General features: G+C 35.9%; 1 protein-coding gene across 1 annotated transcript; it reads right to left on the reverse strand.

Moving 5' to 3' along the window:
* Positions 1 to 246: 246 nt before the first annotated feature.
* Positions 247 to 13943, reverse strand: CUNH11orf58 (chromosome unknown C11orf58 homolog). The gene is made up of 5 exons (XM_006093830.3): positions 13722 to 13943; positions 8485 to 8568; positions 5430 to 5490; positions 3804 to 3913; positions 247 to 731 (listed from the first exon to the last, which is right to left on the reverse strand). The coding sequence occupies exons 1-5, from the start codon at positions 13782 to 13784 to the stop codon at positions 501 to 503; spliced, it is 549 nt and encodes a 182-aa protein (XP_006093892.1). The 5' UTR covers positions 13785 to 13943; the 3' UTR covers positions 247 to 500.
* Positions 13944 to 20667: the final 6724 nt, after the last annotated feature.

Raw genomic sequence — 20667 nt, forward strand, 5'->3', positions numbered from 1 at the left:
AGAGTAAACTTAAGTACCTAACCGTTTGCCAACATTAATTTAGATTGTTATTGGCAGCAGAAATATCCATGATGAATAGTTCTACTATATCAAAGTATAATAAAATAATTCTTTTCATGAACACATCAGAGTACAGATAAACTTTTTATGAGAAAAATATGAACACAAAAAAGACAGCTACCATAAACAAAAAATAGTGTCTCCCTCAACTATTTGAAGGATAAAAAGGTGAGAATAGAGGTTTGATAATGCTAATATGAAAGGAAATTGAGTATTGTATTTATTTCTTATTTTATACAACTCTTACGCTTTACAAAATTGATTTTAGTCATGCCCATAAAAGTGTAACCCATGGCATCTGAAAGCAAACACTCTTTGTAATTACTTAAAAGGGCCTTTTTAAAAATTATAATACAAAGGTCTGTGCTCTATAAGCAGTCCTCCACTGTGCATTATAACAATAAGGCTTACTTTTAATACAAAGACTAAGTGTTTGGGAGTTATGAACCACTAGATTTAACAAACATCATTTTATAGTTGCTTTTTGCATCTTTTTTGTTTTTGGGATCCTCCTCTTCATCAGGGTGCTCAGGAGCCTGGAGTTCTTCAGCAGATTCTTCTTTTTCTGACTCTGAATCACTTTCAGAGTCATCTGGACTTTCAGGATCAGGTGAATCATCATCATCATCATCATCTCCAGCCACATCACCTTCTCCATCATGATCTTCTACCTAAAATACCAATCAACAGCTTCTTAAATAAATACAATCATCAAGTACAAAAACTAAAAAAAACACATTTCCTAGCCATTAAATTAACAGTTTTAAGACTGTATTATGCTCACAGGCTGTCAAAGGAAGAACTGAGGACTTCATGTGTTTTATACACTGGGACTTGAATAGGATTTTGTTTTAAGAAAAGGCTTTTGAAGACCACTCACTCACCTACGTGTCCCACCCTCTACCCTGTTTGAAAGCATGAGACAATTTTTTTTAAAGTAAATAAGTTAACTTCTGATTCATAGAAATGTGGAAAACATTGTTTTGGATATTACAGTATCAATGTTTTGCATATTACACTACTTTGGAATAATAAACCAGTAGTTATAATATCAAAAAAGATGACTCAGGAAACTAAGAGAATTCTCCCTAACCAGTACTGACATGATATATTTCATCTAACTTGAATGTTCTTCATGCCTATTTAAGATGTGCCTTAGTGGAGACACACACACACACACGCACGCACGCACGCACGCACGCACACACGCACGCACGCACGCGCGCACTCTGGGTAAAAAAATAATGACAAAAATGTGGGATATAGGTGAGTAAAAAATGTAGTGATGTGTTCAAATTTAAACAACCATCAACTTAAAATAAGACTGCTATATTTTGTACATATGAAATACATGGTAACCAAAAGCCTGTAAGAGGTATACAAGAAATAGAGAAAGGAATCCAAACATAACACTATATAAAGTCATCAACATACAAGAGAAGAGAGCATGAGAATAAAAAAGGAAAAGAGAACTATAAAAACAAAACAATTTAATAAAGATAACGGAAATGGAATAAAAAAGCTGAGGAAGCAATTCTTGTAAAACAATTTAAATAGACATTAAAAAAAGGCTGTATCAAGAGACAAAGGATATTTCATAATTATAAAGGGATCAATCCCACAAGAGAATATAACTCTTGTAAACACCTACATACTGAACACAGGAGAACCTAAATATATAAATCAATTACTGACAGACATAAAGGGAGAGACTGACAATAAGACAATAGTAGAGGACTTTAACACCCCATTGACATTGTTGGATAGATCATCCAGACAGAAAATCAACAAGAAAACAACAGCTTTAAATGACACATTAGACTACATGAACTTGATAGACCACGTGTTAGGCCACAAAACAAGTTTCAATACATTTAAGAAGATTGAAATCATATCAAGCATCTTCTCCAAACACAATGATATGAAACTAGAAATTACGAGAAACAGAAAAACACAAACACCTGGAGTTTAAAAATGCTACTGAACAATGAATGAGTTAACAATGAGATCAAGGAATTCCAAAGATACCCAGAGACAAATTAAAATGAAAACATGACCCAAAATCTATGGGACACAGCCAAAGTAGTTTTAAGAGGGGAATTCATAGTAATAAAGGTCCAACCCAAGAAAGGAGAAAAGCTCGAATAAACAATCTAACCTTACAGCCAAAGGAACTAGGAAAAGAACAAAGCCCAAAGCTTTGAGTAGAAGGAAGGGAAGAATAAAGACCAGGGTGAAAAAAAAAATAGTCTAAAGAAAATAGAAAAAAGTCAATAAAGCTAAGAGCTAGTTCTCTGAAAAGATAAACAAAATTTATAACAGACCAATTACTAGTAATGAAATGGAATCAGTAATCAAAAAACTCCCAACAAACAAAAGTCTTGGACCAGATGGCTTCAGAGTTGAGTTCTACCAAAGAAAAATTAGTATCTATTCTTCTCAAATTGTTCCAAAAGAACTGAGGAAGGAAAGCTCCCAAACTTATTTTATCAGGCCAGCATTACTCTGATACCAAAACCAGACAGAAACACTATAAAAATAAAAATTATAGGCTAAGGTCTTTCATGAACATAGATGCAAAAATCTTCAACAAAATATTAATAAACTGAACTCAGCAATAATTCCAAAGATCATACACCACTATTAAGTGGGATTTATTCCAGGTATGCAATGTTGGTTCTGTATCCACAAATCAATTAATGTGATAAACCAGATAAATAAAATGAAAGATAAAAATTATATGATCTTATCAACAGATGCAGAAAAAGCATCTGATGAAAATGCAACATCCATTTATGATGAAAACTCTTGGCAACATGAGGAAAGACAACTTAAACTCAACATAATAAAGACCATATGACACACCACAGTTAACATACTCAATGTTGAAAAGTGAAAGCGTTTCCTTTAAGAACAGGAGGAAGACAAGGATGTCCACACTCATCAACTTTATTTGACATACTATTGGAAATCCTGGGCCACAGTAATCATACAAGAAAAAGATATAAAATTTCCATCCACATTGGAAAGGAAGAAGTAAAATTGTCAGATGATAATAGATGAATGGATAAAGAACATGTGGTTCACATACACAATGGAATATTACTCGGTCATAAAAAAGAATGAAATCTTGCCATTTGCCACATCATGGAAGGACCTAGAAGGTTTTATGCTAAGTGAAATAAGCCAGAGAGAGAAAGAGAAATGTCATATGATTTCACTTATATGTGGAATCTAAAAAACAAAATAAATGAAAAAAAGAAACAAACTCGTAGATACGAGAACAAACTGATGGTTGCCAGATGGGAAGGATGTTGGGAGGATGGGTATAAAATGTGAAAGGGATTAAGAAGCACAAATTGCCAGTTATAAAAACAGTCACAGGGATGACAGTAGAGCACAGCGAATATAGTCAATAATATTGTAATTACTATGTATGGTCCCAGATGGGTACTACACTTACTGTGATCACTTCATAAGGTATATAATTGTTTAATCACTATGTTGTACACCTAAAACTAATATGGCATTTTATGTCAACTATACTGAAAAAATGTGCCCCAGCAATTACTCTAAGCAGAATTTACATATGCTGATATCAGAAAAGTTATTAATAAATCTCTCAAAAATCTCTTATCTACAAAGACCTAGTACGGCATATAAAAATATTTTAAGTACCTAAAAATTTTATCAAATTGCAAATTAATTATCTTCCCATTTAATGAAAATACATTAATTACTACCTCACTGAAGCCAAGTCCACAATGTCTTCGATATCTTCCTGACAATTTACTGTCCATACTTTGCTGATATTGAGACTCCAGTTCTTCATTAATTTTCTTGTCTTCTTCCCCTGCATGTCCAGGGTACTTTGGTTATGTTTCAGTCAAATTAATAAAAATATTTGATTACACAAAAAAACCCTTAATACAGATGCTATTATAATCAGGGCTGATTTTTCGAACTGTGACTAATTTTACAATTAATTTTGTGGATGGGTTTCTATACCATACGACTTAATAGACATAAAATAATTGAAATATGTATTTATGATTACTTAATAGCCAACCCTTCCAACTACAAAAATGTTTATAAAAGATAAACAGCTTATATTTTCCCACATAATTCACACTAGACATAAGAGCCTCAGAAAAAGTGCCTGGAGTTCAGATATTCTAAAAATTAATTACTAAGAACTCTGGCTATTATATGTTTTAGCTTATTTATAGTCTAAAAACTATTCTCCTGAAAGTGAATAGTTACAGAAAAACCTCCAAACAAAACCTTCTGTATTCGAACAAAAATAATGAAAAGACACACAATTCTTTCAGAGGATGGTTAAATAAAATGACCTTGTAATGGCTCTCCTTTATGACTATCTTTGCATATCAGTTTACTGAAGCAACATAAACTTTTTTATCATGCAACATATGATACATATTTTTACATATATATTGTTGTATGTAGTTATTAAACAGAAAACTAAACTACATGTGAACTTACCACATAAGAACTCGATGTTATCAATACAATCAAAGCTTTTTGTGCATGGCATTTTAATTTGTAAATAAAAGAGAAATTTCACATTTTAATCACAACTGTTGGTGCTTTTCATTATTGTCATTCATAAAGCCCCCCGTTTTATAAAGCAGTTGAATATATTTCCATTCTGCAAAGCTCAGGGACTCTTTTGTAGCAATGCAAATTAATTAGAAATTGTTTAATACCAGAAGTATAAAATACCAATTAATTTATAAAATGTGCTACATATTCTAAGTCAGTAAAAAGCTAATTTAAATACTTTAATTGTTTTGTTAAATATAAATATAAGGTCATTATGCCCTATTATTAATGTCCATGGATCAGGATCAATTTGAAATAGGAGAAAACTTCCCTTTTCAGCAGATTGAATTAAAATCCAAACCCATTTTCAGTTCTTCTTTAAAAGTTTTCTCCCCACAATTTTTTTTAAGTTAATTTTTTCAGGCTTTGCAATGAATTTTAGTTCTTCAAAGATTTCAGAACAAAACAGCAAATAAACTATAAACCAGTAAAACATGCCAATTATAAGATATGCTAAATAATTTATAAAGTAAAAAGTATATAAAGTCAATACATACTACAGTTCATAAGATGAGGCATAAAACCTTACTACCATTAAAATACATGAGTCAGTAAAAATGAAGACATAAAGGGTCAGTTTCTTGGTTAGAATATCATACTGATGTGTACTCTATAATCTCAAATCTTTTAAAAATCAAAGTATATACTAATTATTACATAATATATGTAACATGTTTACATATACTATGTACATTTCCAAGTCTAATATTTTAAATATCATTTTAATTATGTTTTAAATTTCTTACCTGTTCGGAAGTGAGATGTTGATTTGTGATCTCCTATAACAAGACGACCAGTATGTTCTTTCTATAATGAGACAGAAAATGTATTAGATTTTGAGACCACTAATCTATATATCTAAAAGCCTAAGTGACCGTTCGACTGGTAGCTATGACGTGCACTGACCACCAGAGGACAGACACTCTGACCAGTAGGTTAGCTTGCTGCTGGGGTCCGGCTGATCGGGACTGGGCAAGACAGGCCGGACACACCCTGGATGAATCCATGCAGGGGCCAGTTTCAGCCCGATCACCACAGGCCAGGCTGAAGGAGCTCACCAGTGCATGATCGGGGCGGGGAGCGATGCAGGAGGGCTCCAGGGTGTCTGGTCCATCTCACCCAGTCCCAATCAGGACCGGCCAGCTGGGGAGGGACCCCACCGGTACACGAATCCGTGCACCAGGCCTCTAGTTTAACATAATTATTGAGTGTCTACTATATGCCTGACACTATTCCAGGCTTCTGGGACACAGTGCAGAAAAAAAGATTAAGTTTAGATCCCTGTCTTTATGGAATTTACATTCTAGCAATGGTAGGGATGGGGAGGGGAAACAAAAGTAAATTATGTATGTCAGAAGGTAATAAATACCATTAAAACACATATAAATTAAACAGAGTAGAGGAAGAGGGTGGAGAGTATGTAAAGAACAAGCTGGAATTTTAAGTGGGAAGGATAGATAAATAAAAAAATGAAGACAATCTAAGTATTTTCTTTTCTAAGAAGGCCAATTAAATGAATTGCTTTAACTTTCCCACCTTCTTTTTCTGGTGCCTCAGGCATATCTCATGGAGATTGCAAATGAGACTAGCTAGCTAAAAATGAAACAGACTTATAATGCACTTTAATAGATCTTCACAATATAAAAGAAAATCATTATTACTACTGACACATCACACTCAAATTGCTAGCTCATTAGTATTTGGTAGCAATGAGCACCCAATCTCAAACTATCAAAAAGAACACAATTTAAAATAATCTAGTTTTATAAAACAAATTTTTCCATTGGTTTTTTAGAGTGAGTGAGAGGAAGGTGGAGTGAGAGAAACAACGATGTGAGAGAGAGGCATCAATTGATTGCCTCCCACATGTGCCCTGACCGGAGCCAGGGATCGAACCTGCAACCCAGGTACATGCCCCTGACCGGAAACTGAACCTGTGATCCTTTGGTGTGAGGGCTTCCACTCTAACCACAGAACCACACCGGCCAGGGCCCAAACCACTCTTTATGTTCATATTCAGTTTCATAAGGTAAAGAAAGAAATTGTTCATTGACTTTGCAAAGCAATCTTAATCATCTGTGAAGATATAGTTAACAAATCTTTCTATTGTAAAAGGATGCAGACACATTCTCCATACCCAAAGATACTACTGAAAGCTTCAGGCATTAATGTTTTACATGCCATTAACACATAAGCAAATCAATGATTCAATATGTTGTTTCTTTAGATTCTAGAAAATACCTCATTAACAAGATCTGAATATATAATGACAATGGTCTATTCATATCTTCTCAGCTAGTTCTCTCTGTGACCAATAAAATACTCATAGTTGGCTAGGATTAGGAATATACTTTGTGTCCACAATCCAGAACAAATCTAATCAGCCTATATAAAAGATCAAAGCTACAATTTTGCCTTGCTAGCAAAGAATTGAATGTATGCTAAATAGTCCATTTACTAGTGGCCAAATTTCTTTTTTAAATGTTCAATACGTTCCCTCCCCTTTTATTGATATAATTCACTATTGGTAGCTATACTGCATACATTTTGTTAGTGTTCTTCCTAAGTACTTGAAGAGTTTTCATTCCACTAGGTTTAGATGCCCTCTAAACTATTAATTATTTTATATATTCTTAGCAAATCTTTTATTTGCATGAACATAGGCGAACTTCAAAATACTTCCTATGACAAATTACAAATTATGGAAAATCTGGATTAATGAGATATACAAATGCCTCCTTTGTATAGGTCTTCATGGTTTGCATGATCTCTTCCTACCCTCAACCCCACTGCAGTAGTCTGGATAACTCCTCATCCTTTCAGATTCAGATCAATTCTATTTCTGGAAAGGTTTCTTAAACCTAAGCCAGGGGTAGCTATCCTTGTCTGTTGATTCCACAGCACTATGTGTATAGCTCTTTCATAGCAATTATATCTCTGTATTGTTATTATCTAATTTCTTCTATTACATGATGGCTCCAAACATGTGTTATTGCTCTATGTGATGCCCCCCACCTCCCACCAGACCTAGTACAGTACCTGGCATATAGTGGTCAATAACTGTTGGTAAAACTAAAATGCACAAATACATTCTCATATTAATAACAAAAACAAAAAGCAGAATTTCATTTTAAGGATCTTAAAAGGGAGAAAAGTTTCCCTATTTCTTTCACATTCTATTTTACATTCTATTTGTAGGAAGGCTATGGGGACAATGTTACAAAAATAAATGTACTTGCTTACAAAAAATAAATATCTACTTACCACTGTATTTGAATGTAAAAATGAATTGCTAGGAAAAGAGTTTTTCCAATAGGTGATGTTTTTATGGCACCTATATTTTATATCTTCTATTATGCTAATCAAAAGAATTTCACAAAAATAAATTGAACATTGAAAAAATCAGGGATAAAGGTTATTCCCTTGGTTACTTCTTCAAAGGCTGGAAGGAGTGATATGACCTACAAATTGGTCTGTCCAGCAATACCTTGTATCAAATCATTAGTCTAACAAATGACAAATCATAAACTTTAACATCTTCTTTCTTCTGTAGGAGTCCCCTCAAACCAAAAATTTTTTCTATACAGTTCCTAAAGCTACTGCTCAGAGGCAATGAGAATCCTAAGAAATTGTAAGAATTTTAAGCGCTCGCTTTGGTCAGCTATATTCCCCAAAGCCTAAAATAATCATGCAGAACAGGGAAATGGGATCCAAGTATATTCAGTCCTTCTCCATTAACATACACAGAAAAGGGCATTATTTTCACAGAAAAGAAAAAAATGCATACTGTCTGATGCTTACCTTTCCTGCACCCATAAGTCTCAAGAACTTTTGTTTTCTTTCTTCGTTACCTAAGTCTGCTGCCTCCCAATTGCTAGATCCAAGCTGGAAAAGAAATTAGCATATTAATTTGTTTTGCCTAATATTAAGTATTAAAAACTTTTAAGTTTACCAGTAAATTCTAAGTTTTTTTCCCTGTCAGTTTTAACTATGGGCTCATTCTTATTTACGAAATTAAGCACATGTATCATAAATATACAGCCAGTCCCCAACTTATGATGGTTCAACAAGATTTTTCAACTTTATGATGGTGTGAAAGTGATGCCCATTTAGTAGAAACTGGTCAGACTAAGCTATGATGTTCAGTAGGTTAAGTTTGCATTTTTGACTTAATGGTATTTTCAACTTATGATGGGTTTATTGGGATGTAAACACATTGGAGAAGCATCTTCTTCCTTTTGTTACCTCAAGGCAGAAGCTTTTAGTTTTCTTACAGCCAGAGAGCTTAGTTTTCAAATTTGTTTCTATCAGAATCATCTGAAGGGCTTGTTAGAACACCCCAGGAATTGCAGATTCAGTAGGTCTGAGGTAGGGCTCATAGATTTCATTTCCAACAAATTTCTAAAGTGATGCTGTTCATGTGGGAAACTAGATGTTAAGACCAACTACCCCAGAGCTTTATAGGACTCCAGAGCACATAGTACTTTGAACCCAGAGGGCTTCCAAGTTGTTAGTTTAAGTTAGCTAACTGGCTTTTGGGATATTAGGACAGTTTAACATCAGAGTTTAATGGACCCAATTTTAGTTTTCAGTTTCTTTTCTTTTTTTAATTTTATTGATTTCAGAGAAGAAGAGACAGGGAGAGATAGAAACATCAATGATGAGAGAGAATCATTGACTGGCTGCCTCTTGCACACCCCCCACTGGAGACCGAGCCTGCAACCTGGGCATGTGCCCTTCACCAGAATTGAACCCGGGACCCTTCAGCCCGCAGGCCAACGTTCTATCCACTGAGTCAAACCAGCTAGGGCATCAGTTTCTTTTTGAGGAGTTCTAGTTTTTGTAAGGATATGTTATGACTTTCATTTATTCTTAGAGGTCTTCCAAAGAATACAGACAACATTTACTTATTTTTTAAAAGAACAGAATAAGCCATTTTACTTTATAATTATCAAATATTGGGCCAAATCAATATCAAATATTGAACCTTTTGATAAATCTAATATGGAATCCTAATGCTATTTTTCTCTACATCTTGAAACAAATGTAAGAATTACTTTAAATCATCAATTATTCCCAACTATGCTAAAAATGACTAAAAGAGTAAGAAAATAGAAAAATGGTAGAAGTTTTTTCATCATATTGTCTAAAGCAGTGGTTCTCAACCTTCTGGCCCTTTAAATACAGTTCCTCATGTTGTGACCCAACCATAAAATTATTTTCATTGCTATGTCATAACTGTAATGTTGCTACTGTTATGAATCGTAATGTAAATACCTGATATGCAGGATGGTCTTAGGTGACCCCTTTGAAAGGGTCGTTCGACCGCCAAAGAGGTCGCGACCCACAGGTTGAGAACCGCTGGTCTAAAGTACTGCATTACTTTTAAGAAAACATGACCCTTTGTTGGTCACTTCTAGCTTTCTTTGGACACAGTTAATTTAGATTTTTTTTTCATTTCTACCCATAATTGCAAGTGGGTAAAATATTGGAAACTGACAGAAGGCATTTTACAATTATCAGACAAGTAGTTGAATGCAAACTGACAAGTGATGGCAAATTGTATATGCAAAAATCTTATGACTACGAGTCTTAGAATGATGAAATACTAAATAACTTTTCCAACCCAGAAATCAATTATAGACAAAGAAAAAGAGAGAAAAAATAAATATAATACTCTCATCCAGAGAGTCACTCAACAGGAAGGACTTCATCCTGCAATATTTTGCTATAATAGCCTGGACCATCCTGTTTTCCTAAAAAGATATATGACTTTTATTTCATCTTCTATGTTATCTGTACACCAAAACTTATTTGATATGGTTTTTAAGTGGACAAATGATGAAGGCAGGTGTGTATACAAAGGTGACTAGAATGAATGTAGAAATGAAAACATTCATTGATCATTCTAATCGAGTCTATAATTTAAAAATGAAAATGTTTCACATTTATGGAGCAGACAACCCCTTTCTCAATACAAAATTATAAGCAATCAAATGTTTAAAACAATTCAAGTAGTATTATATTTTGATGATGCAAATGTAAGAACTAGAATAACTTCCTAATAAGCTAAAATCTATTAGAAATATGTTTGTAATCTTAAATTATATGTTCCAGCTTCACACATAACAACTGATAGGCAGTTAGCTGTATTCAGAGGATGCTCATCATTTTGGGTATGTATGTCATGAAAACGTGGAATACAAATTTGATTTGGTATGGTTAAATTCATATTAGAATTTCTAATGAAGGAGATTTTCACTATTCTCCTTACTTATGAAAATATCTTGTAAAAAAAGACTAATAGAATATAAAAGAAACAATGATGGCCATTTCTTCTGGGCATATGAGTTTAAAACTATTTGTACTACATGGACAACCATGGCTCTTCTAAATTCCTTTTGGTCGGGGGCTTATATGCTCTCATAATTTTGGCTAAGTTCCAAATTTCTGCTTCTTTCCATCTGACAGCTCATCTCTTCACAGACCAGTTAGTTCTTAACTATTTCTGGTTCAATATAGTTTAAAAAAAAAATTAAAGTACTAGTGAAGCTTAAGTTCTGAATCCCACTAAATTACTTGCTCTCTGTTAACCTAGATGTGGCATTTAACTTCTTTTCATTCCTTTTCTATATAGCAAGGCTCCTTTCACTTAAAAATTGCAGTGTTTTACAACTTGCAAACTGCTTTCATTTACATTCTCTCAAGAATCCATTTAATAAATAAGGACAATGAGGTAAAGAGGCTAAGGGACTGGCTTCCATCCTCTAGCCTTAAGTCCTCTGCTCTTTCCACATTATACTGTACACAACCAAATGAGATAGAGTATGTGGAAATAGTTTATGAACTAGTTATAAAAACATATAAAAAGAGCAAATGTCTTCAATGTCTTTACATAAATAACCTTATCATTTACAATTTATAATCCTAATTTTTTTTAAGCTGTCGATATTTTATAGAACTGCAATCAATTTACCTCCAATAATACCATAGTAACTTTTGGAATTGTCAGCATTTTCCTAGAGTTGGATTCTGTGATTTAATATCTACTTTTAATATCTTTTTAAATATTTGATAATCCCCATTTAATATGTGAAGTCAGTGGGTAAAATAAAACTTCAATTATATTTTACATGCAGTGGATGTTCATTAAAAACTATTGACCAAATACATATTATAATTAGTTGATTTTCTATAATTTATATGTATGTTTACAAACATTTAAAAATATTTTACATATATTAAAATATTTTAAAAACAAGTACTTAAGAGATAACTCCCAATTACCAGCAAAAATAAAATTCATATGAAAGAAACTTTAAAAAAATCACTATCAAGAGATAGGTTATTGTATTGCTTTGTATTGCACTATAATATAAAATTAACAACATAATCAATTTTAGGGAATGTGTGATGGTGCTAAGTCCTGATGTGATTTGTAACTATAACCGTCATCTTCAAAGAGAATGCTTGTAGAAGTGGAAAAGGTCTTAAAGGTCATCTAGTTTAAAATGATCCCATCAGAAGCCATCGAAGTCTTAATTACTTAATCTCTTTAACTTTGTGTTAAATTACTTAATATCACCAAGAATTTTCTGTCAAGCTGAAAGACTATGTCTCGGAGTCTAGCAAAACAGGTACCTAACATTCTAACAATCAAGTCACAATTAAATACCAGGAGGGAAACAATGTAAGAGCTTTTGAAATGGCACCCAGGTTACTTAAAAGCCTAAATAAATTCGCGGCATGAACTGGATTACCGTATCAACAAGAAAAGATCTAAAAGCCTCTAGCAGGCAGGAACAGAGGGCACGAATAAAGCTCACTATAACTATTCATCCCCAAATCTTCACAGATTACTGATCCTTCTGCAAAGCTAAAAGAGCCTTACTATTCTGGACCTAACCCTTCCACCCAGAGAGTGCTGGGTCTTAACCATTATTTCATTTGCTACAAAAGATACACACCAGTAGTATTCAGTGAGCCTTTTATGATTCACAAAATAAGATATTATGAAAGGCACTGAACTGAAGCTTAAGAAAATAAAAAAAAACGATACATTCAGTAGTTGATAGTGCTTTAAACAATACCGGAAAGAAAACTAGATGTTGTTCCTTCCCCATCCTTAAAGATGACCTGCCATGCTCCCCCTCCCCATCAACATTCTCGGTGGGCATTCATTGACCCACCGTAAGAGGACCTAGTTTAAGTTGACTGGTTACTGCAGTCTCCATGACAATGCGCGAGGAGCTGGGGCAGATATACAAAAAGGCCGACGAGAAGCACATACTTATTCATCTTTGAATTTCCAACACCAGGCGCAGCAGTAAATATTTAATGTGTTACTTTAAGAAATGAATGGTTTGCTATTTAAACTGACGTGCTGGGGGAGAGGGGGGGATGGTGGTGGAGGAGGAAAGCAGAGGGAGAGGGAGGAGGGGAGAGGGAGATACTTGACATCAAAACGGGCTTCTAGGTCGCAACGTCTTAGACCTCACCACCTTGCGCCAGTCACAGATTACTCCCCCGATACAATTTTTTCCACTCAACACTGTTCTGAGTGTACTCTTAACAGTGCAGTTAAGATTAATTGTCAGGAGCACACTGCAAAAATAACCCCGGCCGGGGAAGCTGCCCAAATTGCACGAACACCTTGACCCTGTCACAGGAGCAGTTTAAGCCTCCAACAGGGCGTGTCTGGCCGTCTCTATCCCGAGTGGGAAGGCCCGACCAAGAGGCTTCATCAGCCGCCAAAGAGGCAGATATGACCTCTTGACTAGGCTCTCTCACTTCTCGACTGTATAGGATTTCCTTCCTCGATCCCTTCCTACGCAGGCCTCTGGTTCTCAGCGTGCGGCCCTCTTCAAACCTTGCGACCCTAACTAAAGAAGGGAGACATTTTCCATTCCTCTGGGTCCCCCGCCCTCCCTTCCTTTTCGGGCCACCTCCGGCGCTTCCTCCATCTACACCCACCCTTCCCGGCCTACCCCAACCTTTAGTAGGCCTCAACCCTCATCCATTCCGCCATTGTTATTTACATCGTCGTCTGGGGAGGCTGAACGCTTCACCCCGTGCGGATGGGACTCCCTGGCAGCACTCATCGTTGCGGGGACCCCGACAGCAAATGCCAAACCGAGTCGCTGTTCTCCTCAGCTCCGGCACCAGCAGCCTGCAACCTGCCTCTGGACCAAGCAGCGCCACTCCAGAACGCAGAGCCCGACGGCCCTTCTCTGCCACAGTCGTCACGACGCAGCCGCTTGCCACCCCAGAGCACCCTGGGAGTCGTAGTTTTCTGGCTGACTCCATAGCGGCCTGAACAAGAGACAGAGAGGTGACGGAACCTACTATTCCCAGGAAGCCCAGCGGCGCACCTCGTGCTGTGTGGCGGGAGTGTCCTCTGAGGCCCCGCCCCCTCCGGCTGGTGGAGGAAGCTTTCCCGCGGATGGGTATGGCGGTGAGCGTTGTGGCAGAGCTGCCTTGGCACAAAACGAAAGTTAGAGTGGGTTCTCGCTTTTCACTGTAAGATGCCGCACGGTTGACCTACGTATCTGTCATAGTTTGAGGCTTACTGAATCCTCACGAGTGAGCTTACTCCCAATACAAAAACCTTTGAAAAAAATATGGCTTCTACTGTTTCCACCCTGGTGTTCTCTATTACTGGTAGAGGTTTCTAGGTGAGCAGCGGTGCAGCTTTCTAGAAGTTTCTGAGGAGTATTTTGCTGCTTTCCCTTTTTCACTGAGATGAATCCAGTTTATTGGCAGTTATTGAAACTAGGGCCCCCCTGCGGGAATTTTGTAAGCTTTCCACATGGCTTTGTGTGAAGTGGCAGCGCCCCTGTGTGACCTCGATTGTGACCCCTGGTGTGTAGGCATTGTATTTTTGCCCCAATCCAGAATTTCTGCCAGAAAACCATGTATCTTTTTCCCCCCCTTAAAAAATATTTACTGTTTTTATTGAGGTGAAATTCACGAAGTTAATAATTTTAAAGTGTACAATTAAGTGGCGTTTATTACATTCAGTGTTCTGCAACCATCACCTCGATCTAGTGCTAAGACGTTTTCATCACCCCAAAAGCAAATTCCGTACCCATTAAGCAGTCCCTCCCTTGCAACCACTAATCTCCACAGAAACCGCTGCATCTAAGGGTTTTATTTAGATATTGGACATTTGTTCGTGCAGTGTCAAGGTGTCTGAATTTTTAACCAGGCCTGAACCTGTCTGCCTTCAACCCTAGCGTTCTGTGAGGATCCCTGTCTTTACTTTTGAAGCTTTCTGACCTTGATTAAAAACTTGATTTTTTTAAAGAAAAAATCAGTAAGTGGGATGACAGTACAGAAACAGTTGCATTTTGCTACTGAAAGTAGCCTGTGAAACTGCTTCACTGTTAGCCACTGAACTCAGCAATTGCTTTAGTTTGCCCCTGTAGAAATAGTATCACTTTTCTCCATTGCAAACTATCACCATTTATAGAACTGTCACCAGTGGAATATAGTTCTTTATACAGTCATATATCCAAATTCTGCTCTTTTATTTTGGAAGCAAAGGGATAACAGTACTAATTCGAATATGGGGGGAAAAATCAAATAGGATCATTTTTATAACCAAGCAAGGTCACCTTAATCAATGAGTTCTGTGAAGAATAAACCATAAACCAAGGTGGAGAAGAGTAAACCCATGAGGAGAAAAAGTACTTTTTGAAAGTGGTTGTTTGCTCTTCACTATAAATTAAAATATTTTGCCTACTAACTATGAGTCTACAAAAGTTCTGTAAATGGAAATTACAATGAAATTACAGTTAAGTAACAGAATTTTCTAGGGTGGACTGTGGTTCTCCAAAGCATTTAGAACACTTAGCTTTATTACCAATAAACCACTGGGATGCCTGAATAGGTAATTTAGATTGCTAAAAGAATTCTGAAATAAAAAGGACAATCAATAAGGCTAGCAGTTACTAAATAGTTTTAATTTAATTAGTGAAAGTCTAGAAAAGCTTAATGAACTGGCAACCTGTCTTATTTCTTCACCAGAATTGTTGGCACCTAGGTGTAAGGCTAAATCTTCAAGTTATAAAACAAGATCGCAAGCCTAAAAGTAACATAGGAGATAATGAAAACTGGATCATTTAATCAGATTTTACTCTGCTTCATATACAGAAGACTTTAGGTAAGAATGACATTATAGAGTGTAATAGAATTGCTTATATGGCATAGAAACTCAGTAATTCTCTTCCTTGTTTTGTAAAAACAAGAAGATATTCTATACCAAGTGGAACTCTGAAATCACATCCTCGGGATAGGGACTGTTCCACCTTTATTTTTTGTTTCTGTATCTTTTAGCACAATGCCTGACACAGAGTAGTTAATAAATTTTTTTGAATTAATATGGGAAGTATAAAAATAATGCAGTGTAACAGAGTGGTATCTCATATAAAGTCCAGAAACTCAGCAATGTCCTTTCTTGGGTAATAAAGACAAGGAGAGGAGACCATGATGCTAATAGAACTTTAAGATTTTTCCTGAGAGTAGAAACCAATTCCTGCAAATTTGGGAAGCTTTGTTCCAAGACAGAATTACAATATTCTCTTTCAAGACAATAAAAAAATCAAGGATTCTCTTAATGTGCTTGTGTCTAGTAATTAATGAATTTATTCATTTCTGTGTCCAGTAATTTATAAAATACTTGCATGTTTATAATGCAGTTTTATGTAACATATAAGACTACTGTGAATCATAATTTTTACACTAACAAATATTGTTGAATACTTAAGTAATTGTGTGATTTTTAGAGAGTCATAAAAATTATTTGGGCCTTCGTTTCTTCACCAAGCTATGCTTCTATGATTTGAATTTAGGTGTTCCATTGTAAAATTTAGATGATCATTTTTTTAAAAAATATGTTTTTATTGATTTCAGAGAAAGGAAGGGAGAGGGAGAGAGAGATAGAAACATCAATGGTGAGAGAGAATCATGCATCGGCTGCCTCCTGCACACCCCCACCTTGAGGATAGAGCCCACAACCCTGGCATGTGCCCTTGACCGGAATCGAACCTGGGACTCTTTAGTCTGCAGGCTGACGCTCTATCCACTGAGCCACACTGGCAAGGGCATGATGATCATTTCTTAGCTGAGAGGGAATTTAGTTCAGTAGGTGGAATTTTCTGTTTTAAGATTTTCTCCCTTAAAAATTTCTCAACTTTAGTACAGTTACTGATGGAAAAACTCGGAATTGATCATGCTTTGCTTGACAAATTGTTTCTTTATGTACATTGTGTTTGTGATTTTATATTACATACATATAAATTGCTTATAATTTCTTTATACAGTTTTTCCTATTTCATATATCAGTATTTCATAATGTTTTATAATTTACTAATGTTTCATCATTTAAACTGGTCTGAAGTTTCTAATGCTTGTATTACCCCAAATATTTGTGATATACCTGTGATATATTAAATTCAGAACACTTTACTAAACGTTTTCATGGGATGCATAAGAAAAAGATACTATGTTTTCTGCATTCTGGGAATTTAATTTTAATTGTGACATAATTGTGGCAGTTTTAATTCACTTTACTAATTAGTAAAATATATCATAAAAATTTGTCAATGAATTGGAAATGAACAGAAATGATTACTGGGTTTACTTTCAAGGGAATGCTGAATGTCTAGGGACCTGCAGATTTATCTGATTCTAAATGAGTGTGCACTTTGATCATCTTTGATTAGGCTGTTTGACAACTTTGTAGGGATAAAAATTAAATTGTAGAAAACTGAAAACAATGCAAATGTTTCTGTTCATAACAGTGCAAATGATTCCTGTCCTTGGCAATGCAAATGTATTTTGTGCAGTAAGAATAGAAATCTCTGTAAATCAAATTCTATTATGAATTGTTTTTCACTTTCTACTAGTTTCTTCTTTAATAAGTTAAATAAAATCTCTGACACAACATTTTGATTCTTTTTTATATTTATATGAGAGCCATTATTTTACCATTTGGAAGTTGTCCTTTAGAATTTTATCTACTTATATAATGCTCATATAAATAATTAAATATAAATATATGTGTGTGTGTGTGTGTGTATATATATATATATATATATATGAATGAAGTACCCATATGATGTGCTGAAGAGCAATAAAACAGCACTTATTTTTAAAGCTAAGAGTAATATTTTCCTTATCACAAACAATGCATGTCTACTTAAGATGAATTAAACTATATTCATAAGCAAGAAGAAAATTAAAAAGCAAAAACACATGATCTCACCACCTAGAAATAATAATCACTGTTAAGACCTTGGAATACAGTGTTTCAGACTTATTTTTTATATTTGTGTAATTTTTTCTAAAATAGAATAATACTGTATTCTATCTTCTATATATATAAAAGCCTAAGCGACCGAATGACTGAACAACCCGTTGACCGGTCGCTATGACACACTCTGACCACCAGGGAGCAGATGCTCAATGCAGGAGCTGCCCCCTGGTGTTCAGTGTGCTCCCACAGCGGGAGCGCCGCTCACCTGACCAACGGGCACCACATGCCAGGCTCATGGCTGGCAAGCACAGCTGCAGTGGTGCAAGCCTCTCCCACCTCCGCGGCAGCACTACCGAGCTGCAGCAGCAGCAGGTGCAGCAGGGCAGGATGAGCGGGAGCTGGGCTTAGGCTCCTCCCCGGCCGCCTGCTGCTTTGCCCACTACTGCATCCCTTAGGGCCATGGTCGGCAAACTGCGGCTCGTGAGTCACATTCGACTCTTTGGCCCCTTGAGTGTGGCTCTTCCTAAGCCTTAGGAGGACCCTAATTAAGATAATAACAGTGTACCTACCTATATAGTTTAAGTTTAAAAAATTTGGCTCTCAAAAGAAATTTCAATCGTACTGTTGATATTTGGCTCTGTTGACTAATGAGTTTGCCGACCACTGCCTTAGGGGATGTCGGACTGCTGACAGTCCAACATGCCCCGAAAGGTCCCGGATTGTGAGAGAGCACAGGCCAGGCTGAAGGACCCCACCGGTGCACGAATCCATGAACTGGGCCTCTAGTATTGATATAAGCCTCTTTTTAACATGGGTATATAAATGAGCACCTTTTTGACATTTAGCTTTTGAAGATTATATTTCAAGTATTTCTAAGAAGAGGGAGCGTACAAAGATTCTTGTTAGCTGCTTTAGCTCTAATTTTGCAAGTGACATGTCCTTTTTAAAATTAAAGCATATTACATAGGCATATGAAATCACCAAATATAGGATAAATTAAAACAAAAAAGTTTTAATACTCTAAATTATAAGAGGTATGTGATCTTACAAGTCTGTCTATATACACATCATGATGATTAAAATCTTTTTTTTTTCTTACTGTTTTTTGTTTTGTTTCAAAAAAGAAGCTGGCATGGAGGTTACTGGGGGGTTGAGGGTGGGGAAGAACCCAAGACTACAAAGAAAATGAAGCCTGGCCTGGAATAGGAAAGCAGTCTTATCCTAGCTGTTAACATTTAAAAAGCCCTTTCAAGGACCAAAGAAATAAAGGGTACAAATGTCTGGAGCTTGAAATGGCTTTTATACTTTTGAACCTGCTATGAAAGCTTTTCTTAGAACTCTCCTTCCTCCCCTTCCTCCAAAACAAAATAGTGTTAAAAAAAAAGAAAGAAAGAAAAGAAAAATAAATTACGCAAGAAAAGAGCAAACATAAAGGATGCTACAATAGCTTATTTTAAATATCTGGCCCAGAAGAATAGCTTCTTAAATTTAGATGAGAGAGAGAGAGAGAGAGAGAGAGAGAGAGAGAGAGAGAGAGAGAGAATGAATATGAATGAGAATTGCCATATTTGGAAGTCTGAAAGAAACAAAGAGAATAAGTGGTTATAACCTTTAACCTTGTGAATTGCTAGTAGCTCAAATGTGGGTGCATTTCCAAGAGGAATGAAAACCTCTTGACTTTGTCTCTCCTAAACTTGTTTTCAAACAAGTTTCAAAACGTAAAAGAGAAAGAGGCAATGTGCATTGAGACTATTCTGTTTTTGTTGTTGTTGTTGTTTTATAGTATATTTTATTGATTTTAGAGAAGAAGGGAGAGGGAGAGAAACATCACTGATAAGAGCGAATCCTTGATTGGCTGCCTCCTGCATGCCCCCTACTGGGGATCGAGCCCGCAACCCAGGCATGTGCCCTTGGCTGGAATCGAACCTGGGACCCTTCAGTCCGCGGGCCGACGCTCTATCCATTGAGCCAAACCAGCTAGGGCAAGACTATTCTGTTTTTAATATAGTATTTGGTGGAGCACCAATACTATATCTGTCTTCATAAAGAGTAAGTTTTGAAATATGTTCAAAAGACATGGATTGCTGCCTGGCTGGTGTGGTTGAGTATGACCCAGGAAGCAAGAGGTCACTGGTTCGATTCCCGGTCATGGCACATGCCCAGGTTGCGGGCTCAATCCCCACCCTAGTAGGAGGTGTGCAGGAGGCAGCTGATTGATGATGTTTCTCTCTCATTGATGTTTCTATCTCTCTCTCCCTCTCCCATCCTCTCTCTAAAAATCAATACATTTTTTTTAAAAAAAGAAATGGATTGCTAATTCTTATATAAGTTCCTCATGAAAAGGCTCTGTGACTTTCCTCCCTTCTTTTATGATTTATTCATTATTTTATTATAACTGAGGAATAAATGACTGACATTCAGTGACTTGTAGTTTTTGTCCTTTTGGCATTATAAAACATCAAGATTGTAGAGGGAATTTCAAGTCTCTAATGAATTCTAACTCTACTTAAATTAACAACTTTAAAACTTCTGCACTATAATATGAAAGTTCTGAATTTTTGTTTTATCACTGCTATTAATCTTGGCCAAGTCATCTTACCTCTCTGAGCTACCAGTAAACTAATTTATTCTGTTTCTTCCATCTCTAAAGCTCTGTAATTCCTCTGAATATTCCAATATATTCTTGTTTCAAATGATGTCTTAATCCTATAAATAAAAGGCTAATA

The sequence above is a fragment of the Myotis lucifugus genome, unplaced genomic scaffold (assembly GCF_000147115.1).
Source record: "Myotis lucifugus unplaced genomic scaffold, Myoluc2.0 scaffold_124, whole genome shotgun sequence".
Lineage (NCBI taxonomy): Eukaryota > Metazoa > Chordata > Mammalia > Chiroptera > Vespertilionidae > Myotis > Myotis lucifugus.